This window comes from Chiroxiphia lanceolata, chromosome 1 (assembly GCF_009829145.1).
Source record: "Chiroxiphia lanceolata isolate bChiLan1 chromosome 1, bChiLan1.pri, whole genome shotgun sequence".
NCBI classification, from domain to species: domain Eukaryota; kingdom Metazoa; phylum Chordata; class Aves; order Passeriformes; family Pipridae; genus Chiroxiphia; species Chiroxiphia lanceolata.
Genome location: NC_045637.1, coordinates 53,821,024 through 53,838,180, shown reverse-complemented (window position 1 = coordinate 53,838,180; position 17,157 = coordinate 53,821,024). Strand labels below are relative to the sequence as shown.

General features: G+C 39.2%; 1 protein-coding gene across 1 annotated transcript in view; it reads left to right on the top strand.

The window, feature by feature from the left end:
- Positions 1-17,157, top strand: part of PIEZO2 (piezo type mechanosensitive ion channel component 2) — a 294,414-nt gene that overhangs the window by 208,256 nt on the left and 69,001 nt on the right. The window contains exons 14-21 of the mRNA XM_032707117.1: positions 1,537-1,660; positions 3,231-3,481; positions 4,160-4,308; positions 4,994-5,167; positions 7,655-7,696; positions 13,031-13,063; positions 13,409-13,641; positions 16,594-16,754. Coding sequence (XP_032563008.1) covers positions 1,537-1,660; positions 3,231-3,481; positions 4,160-4,308; positions 4,994-5,167; positions 7,655-7,696; positions 13,031-13,063; positions 13,409-13,641; positions 16,594-16,754 — 1,167 coding nt within the window. The remainder of the gene's footprint in view (positions 1-1,536; positions 1,661-3,230; positions 3,482-4,159; positions 4,309-4,993; positions 5,168-7,654; positions 7,697-13,030; positions 13,064-13,408; positions 13,642-16,593; positions 16,755-17,157) is intronic.

Below are 17,157 nucleotides of genomic sequence, written 5' to 3'. Positions count from 1 at the left end.
AGGTGACCCTGCATAAGCCCTGTTTTGTTGATTATGTATTTCCTTTTGTTCACATCACCCTAGGCACTCTTTGCTAGCCTCATCCAGTCAGTCCCTCTCAAGGGATCTAGTAACTCTGTACCCCCCTGTAATTCCTAGTTTAAAGTCCTTTGAATAAGGGTTGAATTTAAATGAATATCGGATACTCTGTTCTGTAGAGTGAAGAATAGAAAGAAGTGTACTATAATTCTTTCTGCAAACTGTGTGCTTTTTTTCCTGGTCTGAAAATGAGAAAAAAATGTGTTTGTAAAAGGTGACTAAAAGCATTTCTTTGGTCTGCAACCCTTCAAGACTTTTCTTAGAACCAGCTCTGGCTTTGGAAATGCCAAGTAGAACAGAGAGTAAATGTGGCTTGAAGACAGAGCTTGTTCTTCACTGAAGAGCTAATCTATCTTTTACAATATCAAAGGTTTGTGTTGTAAAAGCCAGAGCTCCAGGAGGTACCTGGAGAAGCTGTGACAAGTCACACAGGCTGATAATCTGCTACTGTGGCTCAGCATTAGCTGCAGTGTCAATAAAAATAGCTGTTGCTGTCCTGGGAGCTCTCCTTTCCCCCACTGAGAACTTGCATGTTAGAAGAAAAACAGGAGAGTTCTTTACATTAGCCTTGTCATTCTATTGTGTGCAAAGTACTTGGCTCTTACATGCTTCCTATTTGATATTTTTATTCTTCTAGCTAAGTATTGAAATAAGTCTCCTTCTGCAGCAGGGAAATTAATTGAAACTTTGTAGAAAGCAAACATAAAATCAAGTGTGTGATAGGTAGGCATCATGCTGTTCTTTGAATATTTTCATCTCTTGGTATTGCAAGCTGTTGAATTTAGCTTTTTGCAAAACACATAAATGAACTCTTCATTAAAGAGATTTTTATATTTCTGAGTTATCCTACTGTTACTGAATTATCAACTCCTGAAGCTCTTAAAAGAATTAAGAGCTATTTTAAATCTTGTAACTGCTGCAAATGTAAGATATACTAAGTTGGCTGGGTCTTCTGTAACTGAAAGACATAAAAAAGTTTGATTTTTAAATTAATTCTGCTTAAACACATGAAGTACCAAACCTCCTAAATCAAAATATTTATGATATACAAAATCATAGTAATGACAATACGCTCTTGCATGTGTTTCTTCCCCAAAAAAAAGGTAAAAATTAACAAGAAACAACAAATGGGAATTCTACCAATCAATGCATAATGAGAAGATCCTTAAACTTAGAAGACAGTCATTAAAAACTGAATAGAATGAGGTAGAATAGAAACATATAGGTAAATAGCTCTAATAAATGGAAAAGTGCAAAAGAAACGAAGTTGTTTGTAATGCAGGATGTTTCCTGAATTGCTTAACTTGCACAAAGATGCACTTTGACACCAGTGCCATCATTGCCATTTTCTGATAGAGGAAACAAAGGCATGCAAAATTTATGAAAACCTATGCTGGTGTTAGTAGGACATAGGATGTACAATTAGTCTGTTGGTTTTGTTTTGATTTTTGTTTGCAGATTCTTTTCACAATTACTTTCTGGCTACTGCTTAGGCAACACCTCACTGAACAGAAAGCAATTCGGCTAAAAGAAGCTACTTTATCTGAGGTCAAAGTTGGAAGTGAAGAAAATGAAGAAAAAGGTAAAGCCAGCTCTAATTAAGTCCTTCAGTTGTGATGGAAGTTCCAGTTACTGCATTTCTCTGATACTGAAAGCAATTAGCAAGATACCTGTTATTAGCTAAGAAGGATAGTACAAAATCTATGTGCAGCTATCTCTCTATGTGCTGCTGTTTAAAAATAAAACACTTCTGAATCTTAGAAATCTTAGAAATAAAATGAGAATTCTCTTTACTTTTAGGTAATTAAAATGACTCATCTGAGAAAGATCATGGAACTTTCAAATGATCAGTTTACTGCTGTGTCCCAAACTCAAACCACGAGATTAATTGCCCTAAGAGTTTAACCACAGAAGAAGAGTTTACATAGAAAAAGTCAGTTGTTAAATTCCTTGGAAGTTGTGTTGGTACATAAACACTTATGCAGATATAGAAGTTAAACTACAAATTTCAATGGGAAAAGTAAACATACATTTTTTTCAGTGCAAGCAGTGGTGCAAGCAGACCTGAGAGCAAAGTTTACTTCTATAGGTTCAGCTCAGTGGCCTGTTCTTTTTTTTAACTCCTGGACACATGTTCACCCAACCCTTCCTTGCCCTCTTCTGTATCTCTGGAAGCTGATCCGAACAAGTTCAATGCACTGAAAGGGTAGAAAGTGAGCACTGGAAGCAGTGGTGTAGTTTCCTCTTTAATTACAATACTTGTCTCAGTAAAACATCTGATCAAAGCTGGACACTGCAAGGATTTGCAAGGCAAGATCCTGAGAAGAGGGATGGTGAGTGGGACAAAAGGAGTGGGCAAGCCTTCTGATGGTGAAGTTTCAATATTGTTCTCAGTGGGGAAAAAAGCATTACGTGCTGCGGTTTTGGCAAGCCCTGTTTTCTAGATACTTGCTAATGTACTTGCTGCTGGGGGGACAATTACCCTGCTCTTCACAAACCTCACAATAAATGGGGAATCTTGACCTCTTCATAGGGCAAAAGCATCTTTTGTTTTCTGCAATGGCCCAAGTACAGAAGAAGCAGCTGGATGAGTGGCAATTTCTTTGAAAAATAGCAGTGTTAGTGCAGCATTTGGATGTTTTTAAGCTTGATTGGGTTTACATTAATGTTTTCTCTTGCTTGTGGCTTTTGGAGGTAAAGACCATATTCTCTAAAGGATAAAACTCAAGATGAGAGTGTAAACTCAAGATGAGTGGTTTCTGGTGGTGCTGGTGGTTTCTTTGTTTTCCAGTTTAAAAGGTTGGTTACTTGAGAGTATAACCATTGCCATGGAAAAGGTTTTGGCTACTATCCATTATATAATCCTTAGGCTCTAATTTTCTGCTACAGCTGCTGGGGTTTTCAGATGAAGTGAAGACGGGTGTCTGGTAAGGACGTACAGCTACATGCCATATGGCTCCAGGAGCTGGTTGAAGCTCATATGAAGTTAAAACCCTTTTCCTTGCTCCGAAGGCATGTTTGATTCAGTATTACAGTCTCTTGTGAATAATTAAGTTTCTGTCTTTTGTACAGAGATTTTACTTTCCACCCATTTAAATTCTTACTAAAAGTCCCAGAACAGACAGAGGCCAAATATTACTGTATATTTGCAGAAGAGGAGTTGCAAGAGGGAGAAGTGTCGGAAGAACAGGAGGAGGAGAAGGAAGAAGAAGAGGAGGAAGAAGAGGAGGATGATGAACAGGATATTATGAAAGTCTTGGGGAAGCTGGTGATGGCTATGTTAATCAAGTACTGGATTTACGTCTGTGGGGGCATGTTCTTCTTTGTCAGCTTTGAGGGTACAATTGTCATGTACAAAATCATCTATATGGTACTGTTCCTCTTCTGTGTGGCCCTCTATCAGGTAAGTGAGAACTGTGTTAACTAAATTTTATCCTTGAATACACTTGATCGTACCTTTAAGTTGGTAATAAAGTAGCTCCAAATAGAATTCATAAACAATGTGTTTGTTCTTTAGTTAGATACAACAGAACAAAATCATTTGAAAGGGCTAAGACTAATTCTCTTTTGGTTTTTGACCATAGTGACAGGCAAAGTGCACATAAAATAGATACAATGCACACCTCTGCTCTGGCATGCCACTTCACCATGAGCTTTGGAACCTTTGTGGAAAATTCTGGGGCTGTGCAGATCCCTCATAGCCATCAGTTTTTGTGACAGTAGGTTCACACAGTTTCCACAGCCCAATGAGTGTGGAGTCCCTCTCCTCCTGGACTTTCATCACCTAATTTTGATGAAACTGAGTGACTTAAGCTACCCTTGACCTATGTGTCTGTGGCTCGTGCCCCAACAGACAATTTTACACAAAAGTCTTTCCTTGAGTGCATGTGCATCAGGAGAAAAAAGATCTATGACACAGATCTCAAAGATCTATGGCTACCACTGGGTAAGCATTGTTTACTTCAGGCCATCTGAGAAAAATAGTGTTCTTCATCTTTGTTTGACAGTACAACATTGTCAACATTTCTGTCAGTGTCTTTGCCTTCAGCTTGTATCAGCATCTCTAGTGTGTGATTTTCAGGTGCACTATGAATGGTGGAGAAAGATTTTAAAGTACTTTTGGATGTCAGTGGTAGTTTACACGATGTTGGTACTTATCTTCATCTACACATACCAGTTTGAGTCATTCCCTGGGTTGTGGAAGAACATGACAGGCCTGGATGAAGAAAAGTAAGTGGTTTTGAATAATTTTTTTCTTTGGATCTCTGAGTTCACTGTGATGGAAAGGTCTGACAGTAGTCTTCCTTCCAATGGGGGAAAAACATCATGAGACCATTCTCAGGCATAGGTGACTTCAAGCACTCCAATTGAAGCCGTAGATTTATTGATGTAACAGTAGAGATGAGCAAGACCAAAAGGGGAGCTCAAAATAGTCTTATCTTCTCCCATCGGCTGCTAAGACCTTGGGATTGCTTCTGTTCCCAATACAGTGCCAATGCCTCTTTTTACAGCTTTGACCATAGGAGCAAGATCCAGGCAAAGATTAAGGGTATATTTGCAGGATGTTTGGAACTGGTGAAGGTGGGCCTCCTCTTCTGCTAATAAGGAGGGATGAATTTCTTCATCCTTATGATATGTTGGGCATTTCTCAAGAGGAGCTTGCATGAGAAAGTATATGCAATATGAGTACAGGACTTTCAATCAGAGAAAACTCACCTGGTTCAAGAGATCTGTGACAGGGTTGGTTCCATTGTAAAACTTGCTAGTTTAGAAGAATTTTACAAACCAAAACCATGTAACAAGTACCAGCCCCTTATTTCCTACTGCAAATGATTTGCAGTAATGCCTCATGACAAGAAGAATTTTTTAGTGTGAAAAGGTGTCTTAGTGGCTTACTTTTTTTTTTTTTTTCCAGGCTAGAGGACCTTGGCTTAAAACAGTTTTCTGTGGGTGATCTATTCACACGCATCTTTATCCCCACCTCCTTCCTACTGGTGTGTATCTTACACCTTCACTATTTCCATGATCAGTTTCTCCAGCTCACTGATTTAAAAGCTGTAACCAGCAAACAGGACAACACTATTTACAGGTAAAGAAACAAAGTAAATGGAGCTATTGATAATCTGTATGAAAATGCTGTTTATGACTGTCTTGTAATGCTCACTTTTCAGTAGATGTTATTTGCCTTTGCTATGACTACCTGGCTTAAAAAGAAGGCACTCAGTATCCAGCATCCTGCTACAAACAGAGCATCTGTCTTCCCCAGTTTTACCCTACACACTGAATTTTTCATTTTGGGGTACATTTTCAAAGGTACTAATGATATTTATCTCATTAGCTTTGTTCTTCAGTGGGAGTTAGATGCTTAATTACTGTGTGTGCCTTTTGTAAGTCCTGTCAGTGATAAGAAATATAGGTTTGGGTCACTTCAATTTTTCAATGTCCATTTTGAGGGCCAAATGAAGACTGGGAGATCCTTGGCAAATAACACATTTGCACTGAACAATGAGACCTTTTTGTAAAATTGAACTTCAGAAATGGAAAAATTCCAAACTTGTGGTTACTCTTCATAGTACTAACCCTTGGCTATGCTAGCTCTTTGAGACAGTGGTTTCACCCAAAAGTTCATTAGTATTTTTGTCATGAATCTGGAACCTCCCTTTTCCAGTCTTCTATTCTTCCATCATTTCCTGCATCTGTATCCTGCATTCCTGTATCTGGCCTAGAATCCTGCTCCAGGAGTACAAGAGAGAGAAATGGTTTTGTAGTACATAGTGTTATATTATAGTGTTATGTTACGCAATGACAATTACAATCATTCCTTGAAAAAAGCAATTCATTTAGACACTGCTTTTAGAATATTTACCTGTCCAATGATAAGTATATCTCAGCTGCACTACATTTTTCGAGATTTACTAAAGCATTTCAGATAGTTTTCATGCGCTCAATTTGATATGAAGTTGCTTTACAGTGTATGGTGCAAATTTGTTTGTGCCATGGGAATAAGCTCTACTTCTAAGAATGCATCCAGTTTCCATATTAAATAATTGCTAAAACTGGAACAAATCAAACTTGACAAAATTTTCCAATAAATTTGTGGGTTTTTTCAGCTTACCTTTTTAAATGGCTGTTTGCATAATATATCTTGCTTTGCTTTTCTTGAATTACTAAATGTGATGGTTTATTCAAGCGCCCTTTTGTAATGGCCTATGAGTAAACTCTCCTTGCTGATGTCAGACTTCTTGTGCAGCAGCAGATATACATGGTAACATCTCTGAATTGGCCAAGCCCTGAAACCAGAGCGCAAACATGTGCCTGAGCTGAAATGGGGTTGTTCCTGGGCTGAGGCATTCTGGGGAAATGCGTTACAGTTTGCAGTAACTGCGCAAGCTCTCCTGTAGCTCTAACAGTTTGCACAGTTTCCACCTCCATTCTAGTGTGATCCAATAGGCACAAAATTGGAAAAAAAAATCAAAACTAAGCACTTGTAGGATTTTGATGGGTTCATAGTACAGTATACTTTGCCTGTCTTGAAAATCTTTCTATTATAGATGGAAGATATCAGAATATTATACAGCTTTCCAAATGTTGGCTTGAAGAGGATAGTGACTAAAGTCACATCATTCGCAAAGGATGGAACCACTGATAGCAAAGACACAAAATGTTTTAGATGTGTTGAGAGCAAAAATTTTTGCAAGGAATAAGTAGCCTTGAGATACCATCCTGAAAGTAAACTGCTTTTATGCTGCATCTTTTGCGACAAAAAATTTTAGATAAGGAAACTGATTTGAGTAAGAAGACAGAACTCAATTGTTTTAATAGTGAACTTCTTAAAAGAATCCCAGCAGGTGAGAGCTGCTCATGAAAGTAGTCAAGAAAGCAGGTGCAGTTCCTCCACCTGCCTCCGAATTGCCATGTGAGTCCTATTAAAATTGCTGAGAATATTCATTTGTGAAAATATTGCTTAACACGAGTAAAGTTTGCAGAGCAAGTTCCAGAGTAAGGCACTGCCTGCTGCAAATAGATGACACTGGCAGAGTGAGGCACTTCTCACTATTTATAAAGGTGTTAGAACTGAATGTCTCAGTTTTACATCTGCAAGAAAAAGAAAAATCCTGATTAGGACTTTCCAACCACATTTCCTTGCTGTACCATGAATCATGATATGGCAGAGATAAAGTCCGTGAGTTATATATTTTCTATGATACGATGCTCTGCCATAATTACCTTTAAATAATTTCTTAAAAGAAAAAAAAGGCAAAAATATATTTTTAAAAATGTGGACATTCTAAGGCTTACTTGAAGTAAAGCAGTAAAGGCATTTTAGGGACTGTGAATTACCTGTAGTTCTGACTGAAGTTGAGTACCATCTACATGTTTTAGAGTTGCATTTATAATCTTCCTAGACTTTTTGCTGCATGGGGTATGTTAAGCTTTCAGATTGTGTTTTGTTATGGCAATGTGTCACAACACACTGGTAGACAAGAAAGTGCATTCATTCCAATTTAACAGTTTTCTTTTCTCTCTCTAATTCATTTTCCATTTTCATCTTGTTCTTTCATCTCCCACCTCATAGCCATGCCAAAGTCAATGGCCGTGTATATCTAATAATTAATAGGTGGGTACTTCAATTCTTCCTTTCCTTTAAAACAGATATACCTTTTTTGTTACCTTTTTAATTGCCTTAAAACAAAGTATATTCTTGCTGTGCAGTACTGGGAAGTAAGCAGGGAGATAACGTTGTTCAGGTATTGTAATTTCGTAAAGCTGGTGAAGCAATGGATACATCTCTCCTGCATATTTATACGTTGTTTTTTTTCTCAGCTGGGAATTCTCTTAAAGTTTGCCCATGCCTCAATACAGGAATAATTGGTGCTATTTGTAATTGGCTGCAGACAATAGACTTGGTTGAGGAGGCTCGTTTATCTACCCTTTGTTTGTGCATGGAAAGATGCATGCCTGCATGCACATATGTACACATAGATACAGAGACACACATCCCTGTATTCCTCACAAGCACATAAGAAAGGGAATTTGAGGGCCAGGTCAGTTAAATGTGTGGCATGCATTATGGGTTTGTATAGACTGAAATTCCAGAAGCAGAAATGGAACACTGAAACCACTGCATGCTAAGGCTGTTAATTCATGGGCTGAGTTTGGTGCTGCAGGATCCAAGGCAGAAAAATCCATATTGCCGTCAACTCTTTAAAAATGGCATCTTCAGAACAGTTCCATAAACTAGATTTCTTTCAATATATTCAACTGGAATAAATGTGGGCTTTTGTTTAATCATCTCCAAGAATAGAAGGACTTCTGAGTTTGTTGTCACTACTGAAATATAAACAGGAAAGCCAAGAAAGTCCCTTGTTTAGATATTTGTGACTACCTGCTCTAACAAGAAGTTAATTTATGTGTCATGTTCATGCTCCTTCTTCAAATGTCATCACATAGTTTGGGTCAAGGTTCTCAAAAGTTCACGAGAGCTGGAAATCTGGTCTGTAGGAAGCCCATATTTAAGGGAGCAGTGAGGGTGATCACCTTGGTGAGGGCAGGCAAGCTGGGAGCCAAGTGGCATAGCCAGGAGGCAGGGCTGAGTTCTCATCCATGGGGAATCAGGAACATGAACCAGCAGCTGAGGGTGAGGGTCACATCCAGAGTTGGTAACAAGGGTCAGCCGCATTCTGGTGAGGTCCCAGTGAGTCCATAGAGATAAGCTAGATTTGGAGTGAAGGCAGGGTGTCAGTCTGCATGTCAGTCTTAGGGCTAGGGAGGCATGGGAGCAAGTTCAGACACAGCTTTGATGCAGTCACAATAGAGGGGTGCCTCAGCATGAAAGCAGCTCCTTATGAAAGGAGAGGCTTCCTAGTCTGTCCACATACCGCAACATGGCTTGGATTCAGGCAGCAAATCCACTGAAAGGCCCATAAAGGCCAGTAGAGGTACAGCACTGTGTGCTCAGTTTAAGTCTTGCAGACCAAATATTCAGGAGATGAGTAACTGACATTCTGCTGAGTGGAAAGCTTTCTGTTCTTAAGGCTTTGTATGAAAGATAATTGAGAATTTCTTTGAGCCAGAAAGTTTCAAGCAATTAATAAACTGCAAAAAATTATCAAAGACAAAAGATACTTCATAATGTATTCAGTTAATTAATCTTCTGCTCTAGAAAATTACAAATACATGAAAGTACTAGGAATCCAGCAAGGATCTGTGGCACATTCCTGATTTTAGTGCCACTGAAATTGCTTTTTGCTGAAAACTATATCTACTAGTATACTTTTCAATATTGATGCCCTATTTAATGAATTAAATTCATTAAATTCATCAGTGGCTGTACCATAAAGGCTTGTTATCTGCATTGTTATTATGGTCTTCCTAAGTATCAAACATAATACCTTTATGTTATTTTGGATAATTTCTCATCAGCATGTGTCTTCCAACAACGAAGTTATATCTGACTAGCTGTGAAGCTTTTAGGCTTAGCTTGTCTTGAAAATTCTAGACTAGTGCAGTTTTTATATCTTAACACCTCAGCGTTGTCTGTTACAATGTAATGTGATTTTGTAGTGGAAAAAAAATTAAAAGAAGAAAACCAACCCTAGCAATACATAAGGAAGTTTTGGAAGAAGGATTCCAAGTAAACTAACTTTCTGAATAGTGGGCAGGGCTTTTCATCTAGTCTTGCGTCTCCTAAGCACATGATCCAATGCTCAAGCCTACTGATGCTGATAAAACTAAGTGCCATCCTACTGAAAACTAAACTCATACTGAGGCTTTATTGGGTATACATATTCCATGTACCCATCTTTATAACCCCATGACCTCCTGGGTCTCTGGCATATGAATAAAAATCATATGAATAAGAAAAAGATACAAAATCCTATAGGATTATTATGTTTCTGTCCAATTTACACTGAAGTAAGTCAGTAAGTCCTTGATTTACACCAGCGTGAATGTAGATTTTTTCCATTATGAAAGTCAGTTGGGAAGATGCCCCATAGAAATCAATGCAATTGCATGTGTGCAAAACGTATCTGATTATGATTACTTTCATTTCATGGTGCATTGCCTTTTTAATGAGCTCTGATGGTTTATAGTAACCAAGGATCTCTATAACATTTGAACTGAACTGAAAATTCATCCTCTCTTCTCTATACCCTCCTATTGGTACTTTTATTAGAGTTTTAGGTAAATGTAAGTCAGTTTATGTCCTTTTAGGGAATATTAGTGTTTAGTCACCTTATAGAGATTTGAATATCCTTTTAGTATATATGCTAACTTAAATGTGAAAATAAGCAAAAAGCCCCAAAAGAGATGATTGGCAACAGCCAACATGGCTTTAATACAGGCAAATCATGCCTGGTAAATTTGGTGACCTTCTGTGATAGTGCTACAACATTGGTGGATAGGGGCAGAGCAACTGACATCATCTGCCTGAACTTATGCAAAGTGTTTAACGTCACTGGTATGACATCCTTGTCTCTAAATTGAAGAGTCATGGATTTGATGGATGGACCAAGTGGATAAAGAACTAGCTGGATGGCTGCACTCAAAGAGTTGTGGTCAACGGCTCACTGTCCCCATGGAGACCAGTGATGAGTGGTGTCCCCCAGGGGTCAGTACTGGGGCTGATATTATTCAACTTCTTTGTTGGTGACATGGACGGTAGGATTGAGTTCACCCTCAGCAAGCCTGATGACACCAGACTGTGTGATGTAGCCGATATGCGGGAGGGAAGGGATGGCATCCAGAGGAACCTTGACACACTTGAGAGGTAGGCCAATCCAGACCTCATGAGGTTCAAAAAGCAAAGTGCAAGGCTCTGCACCTGGGTCATGGCAATCCCAGGCACACCCACAGGCTGGGCAAAGAATTGATTGAGAGCAGCTCTGCAGAGAAAGTCTTGGGGGTGATGATTGATAAACAAGTCACCATGATCCAGCAGTGTGCACTCACAGCCCAAAAAACCAACCAAATCCTGGGCTGCATCAACAGGAGCATGGCCAGCAGGTCAAAGGAGGTGATCCTCCTGCTCTACTCTGTTCCTGTGAGACCCTGTAGCACTGTGTTCAGCTCTGGTGCCCCCAACATAAGAAGGACATGGAACTGTTGGAGCATGTCCAGAGGAGAGCCACAAAGTTGATAAGAGGGCTGGAGCACCTCCTCTATGAAGACAGGCTGAGAAAGTTACAGCCGTTCAACATGGGGAAGAGAAAGTTGTGTGGAGAACTCATAGCAACCTTCCAGTATCTGAAGGGGGCCTACAGGGAGGCTGAAGAGGAACTCTTCATCAGGAACTGTAGAGATAGGACAAGGAGTAATAGGTACAAAGTGAAAGAGGGGAAGTTTAGGCTAGGTATTAGTAAGAAAATCTTTACTGTGAGGGTGGTGAGATTCTGGAACAAGTTGCCCAGAAAAGTTGTGGATGCCCTAAACCTGGTAGTATTCAAGGCCAGATTGAAAAATGCCTTGAGCAACCTGTTCTAGCAGGAGGTGTCCCTGCCTGTGGCAGGGAGAGTTGGGGCTAGATGAATTTCTATTTTCAGTAACCGAAGCTACTGAGTATATTCTTGAGTACAGCAGATTTTCAGATTATTAGACACTCACGTTCACTGCCCAATACATGATGAGGGATTTTAGTCAAGAATGTGACTGAAATTTATTCAGTGAGATTCTTTGGTGCTTGACTGTCTTGTTAAACTTCTAATTTAAATCCAGCTTTTCAACCTTTCAGCAGTTGGTACAGTATTTCTACTTCAGGATTGTTTAGTCAGATTTCTTTAGTTTTTCCTTCATTTGAGCCACAAAACTTTTCATCTTGAAGTAACTGCAATGCCCAAATTTTTGAAAAATAATTCCACTTATTTGACTTTGTCATTAACTGCTTGGTCTATGCTTTTAATTTTTAATGATCAAAAGGAAAAATCTAGATTGTTAGTTTCTTAAACTGAAAAAAATCCTAGGTAAAATCAGCAGAATTTCCTGTCTAAATAGTTACCAGCCAGAATTTCACATAATATGGTACTGTAGCACTTTTAAAGGTGCTTGAAAGTATTCTGAGTGTAGTAATTTCAATAGCATAACTAAACATTTAGTGACCTAATCATATAGATGCACACTTGCCAAAGGGAGACTTTATTGCAAGACATTGTATTCAGAGGGACTCTTTATGGCAGTATGCTCAGTAAAGCACATATAATCAACAAATTGGGACAACTTGGTTTTTTGCAAGTATGGGAGGTGAGCACAGCTGCAGAAGAAAAAATAAAATGTCTGAAACCATAAGAAAATGTCTCTTTTCCCAATAAAGATATATGCTGAATGCATCTCAGGGGAAAAAAATGGCACTGTGGCACTAGAGAAATATTGTTTCCTTGTTAAATGAGTTGTATTCCAGTTTTGGTAGTCTGAAACTTATTAATAGATAAGCTAGAGACAATTAGAAATTAAAGAAAAATTCTCTGTGAGATGTAACAAAGAGAGAATGAATGACACTATCAAAGACAGAGATGATAAAACATTCTGAAGCCACAGCCATGGAATTTTTGCTTTTGTGTGTTCCCAAACCTGTAGCTGGAAGAAAATTTGCAAATTCCTTGGCTTTCCAGCTGCATCTTTCAATTGGAAGAAGGTGGAAATGCCTTTACAGTGATAGGTCAGATACTTGTGATAGTTCAGCTGCATTACACACAGCATGGTAGAAGTATTGACCACGTTTAGCACTGGTGTAAATAGGCTGTCCCCTTTCCATCTGTTTTGCAAATCCATGTTTCTTTATAGAAGCACCCTGTGAATGTCATGATGGCATGCTCTTGGCATCGGAAGGCTTCTGCAGATGGAGTAGGAGAATGCTTTATGACTTGTGATGTAGCATGACATGTTTGTCAATGACCTTCTTCTGTAACCCCTCTGTTCTCATCTCCCTTTTTCTTTCTGTTCCAATTACTTTGAGCAGCCTCAAGAAAAAAATACCAAACCACCAAAATGAGTAAGTCCCCTATGAAGTCATGAAATGTTTCCTCTTAAATAATGTCATTTCATGCTTCTACATCTTAAACTCTGACCATTTTCTCCAGTGGGGAAAATGTCAAGTTTAAGTGTCAATACCACTCATTGCTAACTAACCATTAGTATCTGAGTGAGAAGTAGTTACTAATACATTCCAACTCAATTTTCAGTGTGTGTTTGGAGAGAGTACCAAAATCATTAACTTTTCCACTTCTAAGGCATTTTCCATGAACAGTTTATTTTTTTCTAATTATATGGTTTGAAAAGAAAAAGACTACGATGTCATTACTCTTCAGTTTGCTGACATGCTACTGTTTACCAACAGACTGGTGCACCAAGATGGAAGCCTGCCTGACATAACTATGATGAATTTAACAGCCAGCAAAGAAAAGGAAGAGGATAAAATGCTGGAAGAAGCTGGTGAGAAAAGAATGGAAGAGCCAGAAGGGGAGGGAGGGAAAGGGAGAGTCAAAAAAGGAAAAGAAGAAAAGGAAGATGAGGACAAGGAAGATGATTCTGATGATGAAGACAATGAATCAGAGGAAGAAGAAACTACAGGTAAGCTCTGCAGAATGCAAATTTTGCTTTCTTCAGCCTTAATTAACAGTGGCAACAGGTGGTTTGTTCTTGGTCATCCCTGTTAACTTCAATTATCAGGTTTTCCTTCTAATTTTACATGCAGTCTATGTCAAAGAGCCTTAGTTCACTGAGCAGATGGCTACTTGTCAATTATTCAACAGGCTACAGGCTCTTCTAAGGAAAAATCATACGTTTTCTGTAGGATGCTAAGAGGAAGAAAACAAAAGAAGCCATACCTCTTTCTTCTAGGTGGTCTGGTTTGAATTATTTGGAGACTACCGCAAATACTAAGAACTTCTTTTGAGTAAAATCTCCTTACAATGAAGAAAATACACATGGATATTTAATATATCTCCATACTTTGAAGGCACTCCTCTCCAGAAGTCCAAATGGCTTTGCTTCATTATTTATGTGCACATTAGTGTCATATTTTTCACTTCTGAATATGGAATGTGTAATTGACACCGGATGAATATAAAAAAGCTTATGGGCAGACATGGGTTAGGCTTATATTGTCATCCTTGATATTGCTAGGATGAACCCCTAGCATGAATTATTACCATAACTCAGTTTGTAATATGAGCCAAAAGTGAAACCAGGGAAGGGCATTTAACACCCAAGTATACTGTATTCTTTGGAGGTGGCCTTACTGCAAATTTGGTTACTCATGCCAGTATTCACAGGACTGTGACACATAAGTACGGGCAGGGTCTTTGTCAAGGCAGAATGGCAGCACATCTGGCTTAGCTGCCGCAGGGAATTGTAGAATCATTTGGGTTGGAAAAGACCTCTTAAGATCATTGAGTCCAGCTGTTAACCCAGCACTGCCAAGTCCACCACTAAAATGTGTCCATAAGTGCCACATCCACAAATCTTCTAAATACCTTCAGAGATGGTGATTCCACCACTTCCCTGAGCAGCCTGTTCCAGTGCTTGAACCTGAGGTGAAACTACTTACCTTTCCTGGCTGGAACATCTGCCCTCAGAGAGGTGTTCATGGCCCGTGGAAACCTCTCTTGGCCAGTCTTCATGTGGTCTATGAGGGACAATGAGTTTGTTGCACTCTATCCATCCCTACATGCTGGAAGGGCTTTGGAACAGAGCCTAGCTGGTGGAGGTTATTCTGTGCATGACACTTGCAAGCAGGGAAGTAGGGAGCTGCAGCCAGTGGGGCTTGGAAATAACAAAAGGTGCTGCTTGCCACATGTGATCCATCTTTAAGCTGCACATGCATTTATTTCTGCCTAAGAGTTATACCATTTTTATGTAGCCATGTGGCTGGAGCTTTGACATTAAACATGTTCAAGAGTGCAGACCTCATTACACAGTGTTGTATAGTCTTTCAGTGGATGCGTTCAAGGCCTATATTTTATTTCCTGTGTGTGCATCGCCTGGCCATGCTAGACAGAGCCTGCTAGAGTACCTTATCTGTCCGCTCCACTTAATTGCCGCTGTCTGGATATACCTTGCATGATGCAACACTGCAACTGGAAATAAATGCAATGAAAAAATGAGAACATCTAATTTTGTAAAGACTTTCCTTGAATACACTCATTGTGCTTGTAAAAACACATGTGGGATTAGAGTTCTGTAGCTTAATTAATTTCTCAAGTTTAATTATGTGCTCATGGAATTTACATCACTCAGCATTTTTATTAGGATTTTCTAAGTTATGTTTGGAGAAAAAAGGCAGAAGAAAAAAGCACGGACTTTGGTTGTGAGGTATTCCAAAAGTCTGCTTTTCCACACAAATGTACTTGTGTTCTTCACACAAATATGCACAGAATAACCATCTTGGTTTGCTTTATATATAAAATAATGTAATAAGTAGAAATAATTGCATAGAGAAGGTGGTAACTCCTTTGCAATTTTACCAGCCTAGACAATTATATGTTTTGGTATCATTTGCAAATTTTTCCATCTCTGATAGTAACTGTAAGAATGTTCTCATAGCATGTAAAATCCTTCCTAATCTCCAAAGCGCTTCTGAATCCCCTAACACAATGTGAAGACCTTATACTAATATATACCAGCCTGGTGAAACAGTTTTATAACCCACAAGAAAAGTCAACACTTAGAGAGTACTGCTCAGCATATGTATTGTCATGTACATTCACGTGTAATAGGTGTTGTCACATGCTTGCTCACTGGGGTAATATTTGGGAGGATGGCTTTTTTAGCAAAACACCCGTATGAAGGGATACTTTCACCCAAATTCAGGATCTTAACTTGATAAACTATTTCAACTGAGAGAAATATTCAATTGACTACAGTTTACCTTGCTTGTTTTAGATATCTGTCCTGTGATAGCACAGATCACACTCTAGGAGGCAGTGCTGTTTTCAGGGCATTTTAGATAACTCTGTCGTCTGAAAATGTCTATAGTACAGTTACCTAAACCCATATGACAAGAATCCTAATCCTAGTGTGCATGGATCTCTTCCAAGCTGGCTGAAAAGCTTTCTGAATAGTAGTAGTCTGTGCTTTCTGAAAACAGGCTGGGTCCGTAGCTTCCAAGCATCAAAAAAAATTGTATTTTTCTGAGCTGGATAAGGGCCAGGGCTGGAATTAATTCCTGAATGAGATCTCTAAGCTTAGGTCCAAAGATACTGGAGGACAGTGGAGTCCAAGAAGAGCTCTGATAGAGAGGAATAAAAGCAAAATTGGCAAGGAGGGCTACCACTGCTGCTTTTGAAGTGTGGAATCCTTCCAGTGAAAGTGGGTTAGAAGGGAAAACACCACAGCTAAGTGGGCCTCAACGCTGTTTTGTCTTAGCTACCCACTGGGCCGTACCTTTATCCTTCACCTTGCCTTATTGTAAAGCTTAGAAGAGAAGAAGCAGAAAGCTCGTTGTTTTCTAGTGGAGTATTCCATTTTACAGAGCCCTTCTGTTTTTCTTCTCACTATGGTTCTGCTTGAACATCCCTGCAGACTTAAGAAACAAGTGGCATCTAGTGATTGACCGCCTTACAGTGCTGTTTTTGAAATTCCTGGAGTATTTTCATAAGATGCAAGTCTTCGTGTGGTGGCTGTTGGAGCTGCACATCATCAAAATTGTTTCCTCTTACATCATCTGGGTCACAGTGAAAGAGGCAAGTAAACACCCTCTGTCAAACTCTTACACATCATGGAGGTTTGTCAGCATCTGCTGATGGGTGGGGAGATGGTTTCCTTCTGTCAGACCTCACTGAAATTTGGGTTTGTCACCTGCTGGGGACCTGCCTTGACATCTTCCACAGTGATATTCTCTCAGTCTAGATAGTCTCAGCCCTCCACTTTTCTTCAGATATTAAAGTTTTATTATCCAGATATGAAAGTTTTATTAGTCTAATTCTTTGAATGTAAGAGACGTAATCCCTCTTCTGCTCCAACTGGCTGTGGGCACCATCCAGGGACGGAGGGTGTAGAAAAGGTACATTAAGGAAAATTACTTAAACTGAGTTTGGTGCTTAAGAAATAAGAATGTGGAACTATGGCTAAAGAAAAAGGGAGCAA